Source organism: Nicotiana tomentosiformis, chromosome 10 (genome assembly GCF_000390325.3).
Source record: "Nicotiana tomentosiformis chromosome 10, ASM39032v3, whole genome shotgun sequence".
Lineage (NCBI taxonomy): Eukaryota > Viridiplantae > Streptophyta > Magnoliopsida > Solanales > Solanaceae > Nicotiana > Nicotiana tomentosiformis.
The window spans coordinates 50,470,560-50,479,757 of NC_090821.1; the positions used below are offsets into that span (position 1 = coordinate 50,470,560).

Below are 9,198 nucleotides of genomic sequence, written 5' to 3' on the forward strand. Positions count from 1 at the left end.
CTAGGTATAATGAACATAGGATGGAAATAGAAAGCTCAAATAGACCAAGGAAATCCTACAATCATCTTCCAAACCAAAAAAACCTAGAATTTCGCCTTGAAACACATTCGGGGCAAATTCTAGACTATCCACCCAAGTACTTGGACTAGAAACAAAAGGTCACCTCACATCTCGTGCAATTAGACTGTAAAAGAGGATAGAGTCTAAATCCCAGAACAATCACAGCCAAGTTAAAGATCACTATGGTCCAATCAAGCACCTAATGATTATAAAAGTCAACTCAAGGAATCTCAAATTCACTACACTAGAGCTATTATCTTCCAAAATTCTTGTTTCAAACCATAAGCATGCAGTTAAGTATGTTGGTGCCACATGAAGTATGAATAACTCTTTTTAGAGAATGAATTAGTTAGGGATTTTATTCATTACTACTTACTACTATTATTACCTAAACATACAACAGACTCATTCCCTTAAGAAAGTTGTCACACTATCCATCCTCGTGAAGAGTCACCCAGTTTACACAAAAGACCACCTTTGGAAAAAATCGTGGCATTAAGAAAACCAAATGGCTTATTATCAACACTACTAAGAAAATATAAAAGCTACTAATGCAAACACAATTAAAGGTAAACAACTAAAGATTCTAATGAACGTAACAACTAAGAAAGATAAATAAAAATAAAGTAGAATCATCCAATTGTTACATTCTAAAGTAGTTAAATGTATCAAATGTACCAAATAAGCTCCACCCCTGAATAAAAAGAATCATTGTCCCCAATGCTTATGAAAATAAGATCAAAAAGTAGAGAGGGTGGAGAAACTCCCTAAGTATCCTCAGTCATCATTGTATTACCAGCAGCATCACTTCTGCCCGGCTCAGCTAACTGAATATCATCATCAAAGGTCAGAGCGGCTTGCGAGCTGAACATGTCACTCACCGCCTCTGCAGTGTCGGAGGAAAGGCACGACTCCTTAGTATGAGCAGAGGGAGCAACATGAGAAGATGGAGTTGGGTGGGTCTGGGAGGGGTCTAGAAGCATGTCCAATGGTAAATCTCTAGCCCCAGCTATCCGGGTCACCTCATCTTGAAGTGCATCAACTGAATTCTTGCTGCCCTATGTCTTCCTCATCTTTTTCACCTGCTTGGTCAACCTCTCGATCACAGCACCATGTGTTACCAGTGTATCCATGATGACATTCTGGTTATCTAAGATTTTGCTCAGCTTCTTGTCTATCTCAAAGGAATCTAGGGGTGCCTTTGTAGATGTCTGCCATGCAATAGTACTGGAGATCTCACACAACTTTGAAGTAGCTTCCTGCATCCAATTTTTGAGACTCGCCAATGTTTGGGAGACTATCAAAGCAAACAAAAGGCCTGTAGGCATGGGCACCAGCCTCAGAGCTGGAGTAGGAACTGCAGTATGGGTTGTAGGAGGAGCTGTAGTAGGAGATGATGATGGTGGCTCGGGTATAGCAGGTGTTGCACGGGTAGAAGGCTCAGAAGAAGTATATGGAATATCAAACTGACCAGAAACTACCACTACCGGCTCATTAGACTGGCCAACGGTAGTAGAAGGTTGCGTACTCTTCTTTGGGTTCCTCGGATCCTATAGCTTGTACCACTCAAATGGCCTTGTTGGCTTGACCTTAGTGTCAAAAGTCCTGGACTCCACCTTTGCATTTGTGAGATACTCAGTAATGGTGCTGGATATGGATGTGAGGAGTTACTTTGCTATGCCACCAATGAGATGTTGGCCGATATCAAGGCACCTACATTGATCAGGTACCCGGCCATAATGGAAGCTACTAACACTGCCCTTGCCAACAACAAGTTGTTTTCATTTAAGCACAGGTCAAGCCTGCTACAAACAAAGGTCTGCCACCCTTTTGACTCGAAACTCAGAGTGTTCCAGAGGATCAGCACCCAGCAGCAATACAAAGAGGAATAGGTCCCGGTGCTAGAATCTTTGCAAGCCACGACATAACTTCTTCTTTCAAAGCCAACTTCTCCAAATACTCTGTCAGCTCCACATCATCAAACCCCAAGTATGCATTTAGCGTATGCTGTTCAAACTTTACATTCAGATTGCGCACTTTGGTGATCTTTTTCCCTTTGAGAATATGCACTGTGTTGGCATAGAATCCCGGATAAGATACTCCTTCACATCTACCAGCTTCTCAGTAAATTGCTTTTGGTAAATTTCTCCAGAACTGCGGGGTTGTATTTGTCTAAATCTTTCTGAAGAAATTGTCGCTCATGTGTCAATGATATCATAGTCCACCACATTCTGAAGTCAGAAAAAGCTCGCAAGATCAGAAATTTATCTTCCCAAATAACCTTCTTCTTTGAATGCTACATTCCTGCCTGTTCACTTGTTTCCCCTCTCCCATCATCCGGGACATCATCATAATCAGAACCGTAGGTAGTTGCATCGGACTCATGACTCTCACTCGCCGAATCTTGGGAAGTGTTGTGGGATTTAGAAGGCACATCCAGAGGCTCAGATTGCCTCTGTGGCTTGGATTGTTCTTCAGTGTGCTCCTCCGATAATGATACGGAATTCCCCTTGGAGGCTTCCCTAGACGGGGCATATGATCTAGAATCTGAGAGGTCTCTACCTCTCCATCGGCCTGTTGTTGTCTTCTTGGCAATTACTTTATGCACACTTGGGGGCAAGGCGATTACTTTGTTGTCTCATGATCATACCAATGTCTGTGTAAGCACAAAAATAATTGTCAGTTGAAATTCATGTTTCAAAATAGATAAGACTCATATAGGTATGTGAGGACCTCATAGAAGCAGTGAGGTTTTAGTTGGATAAACATGCTGAAGAAATGGGAGAAGTGGAGTCTGCACATTTTGGAGTGCGATCTGCATAAGTGGAAGTGCAGAACGCACAATTCCAAATGCGGCCACACTTCTGCACAGATGTGCTAGGGGCTCAGATTCACCCTCTCTGACTAACTGTGCGGAGGCAGTTCTGCAGCCGCAGAATTCATCTGCAGCCTGCACAATTATAAGTGTGGTCCGCACTTAAGAAGCTCACAGGGAAAGACTCTAATTGACAGTGCGGACCTATTATGCGGCCTCAGAAGAAATTCTGCGGTCCGCACAATTAAAATGTAGCCGCAGAAACCTCAACCTCCTAGATACCTTGGCAACATGGTATAGACATAATAATTTGGTTCAAATCTACTTGGCAACATGGTATAGACATAATAATCAGTTAACCCAACCCAATCTAGCATGCTTTATCAATTACCCAGTACAAAACTACCCCATATGGATACATTGAAGGAATATAATAACATGTGGCCTAAAAAGAAGAGAAAAATAAATATAAAATAAAATAAAATTAATCATGAAATGAAGCATACTAGATGGTGTAAATGTGCAAAGATCCTAGTGAGTGCAAATGGTGGTGTGTGATTAAAAGTGCAAAGTCCGCAGGTGAGCTCTCAGAGTAACAGTAAATCTCAAAAGTGTGAAAAGTGTAAAATGAGGACTCTAGTTCTATTTATACTCAAAGATGATAGAAGGTTTTACAAGAGAGTGCGGCCGCACAATTTCATATGCGGGCCGCTGTACTCTGCTACCTGGGCTTCAGTGGTCGATACAATTGTGTCGTCCGCACAATCTCATGTGCGGTCGCCAAAATTCTCCAGAATTTCACACTTATGCTCTGCGCGACAAGTGAAAAGTTCAGAGGACCTTTCATTTGGCATCTAAGTTTACTCTAGCAAGTGCGGTCCACAGATGAAATCTGCGGCCGCATAAGGGCTTTTACGATAGCATTCTTTTCTATGGCCGCACGAAGAAAAAGTGCGGTCTGCATTTCCTATTTTGATGACACAACCTTGTCTACAATTTCTAATCTAACACTCATCCCTGCAACACACTTCACATCAAGTTGAAATTAGCAAATAATATCTAACTAACAAGAGAAAAAGGAAAAGAACTTGAGTTGCCTCCCAAGAAGCGCCTTATTTAATGTCGTGGCACGACACAATGTCATAGCATCCTCAAGTGAAGGAAATAACCGCCACCACGTAGCACTCTCCAACTTTTCTTTAGTGGTGCTTCACTCGGTGTGTATTAGTGGAAAAAAGGCATGACACGTGGACTATCAACGGAGTGACAGGGTGTTTGGACCATCAATATAGCGACAATTGGCGTTCTTATGAAGGAGAGTTAAAGAATGCGAAAAGGGCATGGGAGGAACACCCCCGGGGTTACACTGAGAAAAGAGCCGGACCTGACAGTTGTAAAAGGGGAAATATGAATGAAATGAATAAAGGCTGTTAAGAAGGAAAGACGCACGAACTTGTCAAAAATAAGGAAGGGAAATTGATAAGGTTACAGGAAATCTTTAGCCATAAATATTTTCGTTACAACTGTATATGGTAACGGACAATCAAGGCAATTAATACCATTAGTGAGCCCGAATTAAGTAAGGGAACCGTTATAATTGTATGCTCCTATATAAGGGCTAAAACCTCATATGTAATGGCATCCGATAATTATTGAAATTTATGCAATCATTCTTTACTTTATTCTCAAAGTTCTAAACCGTAATTTTGGGAGTGATTACCAATTTATTTTATATTTTATTTGTCAATTATTTCCATTCATTGATTTATTCTTCAAATTATTAAGAAAGTGAAGTAAATATTGGTTATCAGAAACCCGATTTCTTCTAGATATTGACTTTGACCTGCAGGGCGAGATTCTCGATCTAAACAGGAGAATGCACGATTTGATTCAAGATCAAGGCAAAAAGACGCGAGTTCTTCATCTAGGTTCAAAAAGAAGCGGGATGCCCGAAGCAATGATTCCAATACTCAAGCAAGAATATGGGATTATAGCTTTAACATTAGCACCTATGAATTAATGGCTGTTTTAAGAGGTATGGGGGATAAGGTGCGATGGCCAAAAGAAATGAGATCAGATCCGAACAAAGGAAATCCATATTTCTGGTGCGAGTTTCATAATGATCATGGCCATAGAATAACAGATTGTAGGCGTTTGAAAGGATAGGTCAAACATTTATTGAAGCATGGCTATCTTACTGATCTATTCAGTAAGAAAGGGAGACAATCATACATGAAGAACAGACAAGAACCCCCAAAACCTCCATCACCAAAAAGAACAGTCAATGTTATAACTGGAGGAGATGAGGTTAATGGAGTAACGTATACAACAGCGAAAAAGACATCAAAAGTCATTGTCACTCATGAAAAGTGAGTTCGCCAAGTCTTGGATGGCGACAGTATAACATTCGACGATGAAGACGCGAACGGCTTGATGATTCCTCACAACGATGCACTGGTAATATTTTTACGTGTACATGATAATAATGTAAAACGAGTTTTGATTGATCCAGATAGCTCAGTGAACATCATTTTATTGAGGGTGGTAAATGAAATGCAAGCTAGTGATAATGTCATACCAAAAGCACGGTCCTTGTCTAGGTTTGATAATTCAAGCGTTGTTACGAAAGGGGAAGTTGTACTTACCACATTTGTAGAAGGGGTCGCCAAGGATACAAAGTTCCAGGTGATAGATGCGGACATGGCCTATAATATAATTCTCGGAAGACCATGGATTCATGATATGGATGTTGTCCCATCCACATTGCATCAAGTTATTAAATTTCCTTCACAGTGGGGAATCCGTCGAATATGCAGAAATCAACAAGCTTCACGAAGTATCAACTTAGTGGTGATTGCAAGCACAATAACTAATGATGCAGATGTGAAATAAGAATTATAGAATTCTATTGAGGACACTGCTGTTAAAACCTCAACTGAAGATACGCAAGGACAAATTGATGTCGACTCGAGACCCGATGTGATTCAAGAGCCAGAGAAAAATAAGAACATTAAAACAACTACCGAGGAGCTCGAAGCTATCATATTATTTGTCCCCTAGCCAGGCAGAAAAGTTTACATCGGAGCAAATTTGAGCCCAAAAATGAAAGGTAAGTTAATTGAATTTGTACGTGATAACGCAGATTGCTTTACTTGGTCGCACTCATATATAACGGGTATACCACCGGAGGTGATGACTCATAAGCTGAATGAGGATCCATTACACCCACCTGTCAAGCAGAAGAAAAGGAAGCAAGGGCCCTTCAAAAATCAAGTGATCCAGGATGAGGTACAAAAGCTTTTGAAAATTGGTTCAATACGAGAGGTAAAGTACTCTGACTAATTAGCTAATACAGTTGTGGTTCCAAAAAAGAATGGAAAATGGTGAGTTTGCGTAGACTATACTGACTTAAATAAGGCTTGTCCTAAAGATTCATTTTCTTTACCGCATATAGATCAATTAATTTATTCTACTGCAGGTCATGAACTTTTAAGTTTTTTAGATGCATATTCAGGATATAACCAAACAAAAGTGGACCCTCTAGATGAAGAAAAAACTTTGTTTATCACAGACAGAGGGACTTATTATTACAAAGTCATGCCATTTGGCTTGAAAAATGCTTAAGCCACATATCAAAGATTGATGACTAAAACATTTCAAGAACACCTGGGAAAAACCATGGAAGTCTACATAGACGATATGTTGATCAAGTCAACACAGGCGGGTGGTCATTTTCAACATTTGTCAGACACCTTTGAGATTCTCCGCAAGTATAATATGAAGTTAAACACGAAAAATGTTCTTTTGGCATGGCTTCATGTAAGTTTTTAGGTTTTCTTGTTTCTAACATAGGTATTGAAGTGAATCCCGCACAAATCAAATCTATTGTGGAGATACCAGATATACTCATGAGCAAGAAAGAAGTGCAGAGATTAACAGGCATGATAGCAGCTCTGGAAAGATTTATATCAAATTCATCATAAAAAAGTTTTAAATTATTTTCAGTGCTGAAAAAGCCAAATCAATTTGAATGGATTGACGAGTGCCAATAAGCTCTCAAGTACCTAAAGTCATATCTATCAAATCTTCCTCTGTTAGCCAAACCAAAAGACGGTGAAAGATTGCTCATTTACCTCGTTGTGTCTGAAGTAGCGGTAAGTGCAGTGTTGGTACGTGAAGATAAAGGTAGACAATCCCCAATTTATTATGTTAGTAATTCTTTACTAGATACTGAGACATGGTATTCACACCTAGAAAAGCTTGCGTTAGCGTTAAGTATGGCATCAAGGAAGTTACGACCTTACTTTCAATGGCATCTTATTTCTCTTATAACTACTCTCCCCTAAGAAACATATTGCATAAATATGAATTATCAGGTAGATTAGCTAAATAGGCAATAGAACTCAGTGAGTATGATATCATATATCAGCCTAAAACTGCAATAAAATCGCAGGTGTTAGCGGATTTTAACACGAACTTAGTTCCTGAGGCAGAAAAGGAAATACAAGTGTTTACCGGAGCTAATCCGGGGACTTGGACCTTATTTACTAACAGTTCCTCAAATGTTAAAGGAGCAGGTTTAGGAATTGTTTTAATTCCACCCTCTGGTGAAGTCATAAGACAAGCAATAAAATGTTATCCAATCACTAACAGTGAGGCAGAGTATGAAGTTGTGATTGCAGTCTTGGAACTGGCACGAGAACTTGGTATCGAACAAATTGTGATCAAAAGTGACTTGCAGCTAGTGGTTAATAAAATGTAGGGGACTTACGTGGCAAGAGAGACGTGAATGCAGCAATACCTTGAAACGGTACGAGAATTTCTTAGACAATTTCATACATGAAAAGTCGTAAAAATACCTAGGGAGGAAAATGCAGAAGTAGACGCGTTGGCAAATCTCGCGTCTGTCGTAGATGCAACAAATGCAGAAAATGCCATTATGATACATGTGTTTCATTCAACACTTAATCAAACCAAGAGTGAGGTAAATTTTAATAATTTAACTTGGGATTGGAGAAATGAAATTTTGAACTTTTTGCAGTATGGTATCTTACTTGAAGATAATAAGAAATCACAATTGTTATGGCTGAAAGCTGCATGATACTACTTAATTCGTAAAAATTTATATCATAAAATATTTGGTGGACCTTTAGCACGGTGCCTTGGACCATCACAAATGAAATATGTAATAAGAGAAATACATGAGGGGCATTGTGGCAATCACATCGGGGGAAGTTAGTTGGTTAAAACATTAATAAGGGCAGGATATTATTGGCCAAAAATGGAAGAAGAAGCATAAAACTTTGTATCCAGGTGCGATAAATGTCAACAGTATGCTAATAACATGCACCGACCGACGGAGTTGTTGCATTCAGTTATTTCACCATGGGCCTTTATGAAATGGGGCATGGACATCGTAGGGTCGTTGCCTCAAACTAAAGAAAAGGTACGGTTTCTGTTGGTTTTAACAAATTATTTCCCAAAATGGGTAGAAACAGGTACTTTAAAACAGGTGCGAGAAAAAGAAGTTATGGATTTCATTTGACAAAATATTATATGCCGATTTGGAGTCCCAAAGGAGATTGTATGTGACAATGGCCCACAATTCATAGGCACGAAAGTCACAGAATGCTTCCAAAGTTGGTAGATTAAACGAATTACTTCCACACCTTATCACCCCGCGGCCAACGGACAAGCTTAATCGACAAATAAGGTTATCATCAATAACTTAAAAAAGAGATTGGAAGAATCAAAAGGCAAATGGCCAGAGGTATTACCAGGGGTGCTATGGGCTTACCGAACAACAGTAAAAACTAGTACGGGTGAGACTCCGTTTTCACTTGTATACGAAGTAGAAGCTTTGATTCTGGTGGAGATAGGTGAACCAAGTACGAGGTACACACATGCCACTGAAGCGACAAATGAGGAAGAGCTGTGGGTAAATTTGGATTTGTTAGAAGAAAGGAGAGAAGCAGCATTAATTCGAATAACGTCACAAAAGCATATGATTGAACAATATTATAACAGGAAAGCAAATTTGAGGTATTTGAAATTTGGGACTTCTTCCTCAAAAAGGTGTTCCCGTCAACAAAAGCGGCAAATGCAGGACAATTGAGTCCAAATTGGGAAGGCCCATATAGGGTTAGAGGCATCGCTGTAAAATGAGCATACGAGTTGGAAACCATGGATGGCAAGGCATAAAGTTGTCCTGTACCAAATGATGATATTAGACCCGAAAAACATGCGGAATACTGAATTATTCCTGGTCTAGGTTACAACTTTTCTGATGGAAAAAAGGGTTATGCAGTCATCATCTAAAAAAT

General features: G+C 39.7%; 1 protein-coding gene across 1 annotated transcript; it reads left to right on the forward strand.

Moving 5' to 3' along the window:
• Nucleotides 1–5,308: 5,308 nt before the first annotated feature.
• LOC138900151 (uncharacterized) lies at nucleotides 5,309–5,767 on the forward strand. The gene has a single exon (XM_070186862.1). The coding sequence runs from the start codon at nucleotides 5,309–5,311 to the stop codon at nucleotides 5,765–5,767; it is 459 nt and encodes a 152-aa protein (XP_070042963.1).
• Nucleotides 5,768–9,198: the final 3,431 nt, after the last annotated feature.

Bases quoted from the DNA above. Each gene is read 5' to 3' on its own strand.
- LOC138900151 (XM_070186862.1), top strand. From the start codon at position 5,309: ATGATTCCTCACAACGATGCACTGGTAATATTTTTACGTGTACATGAT.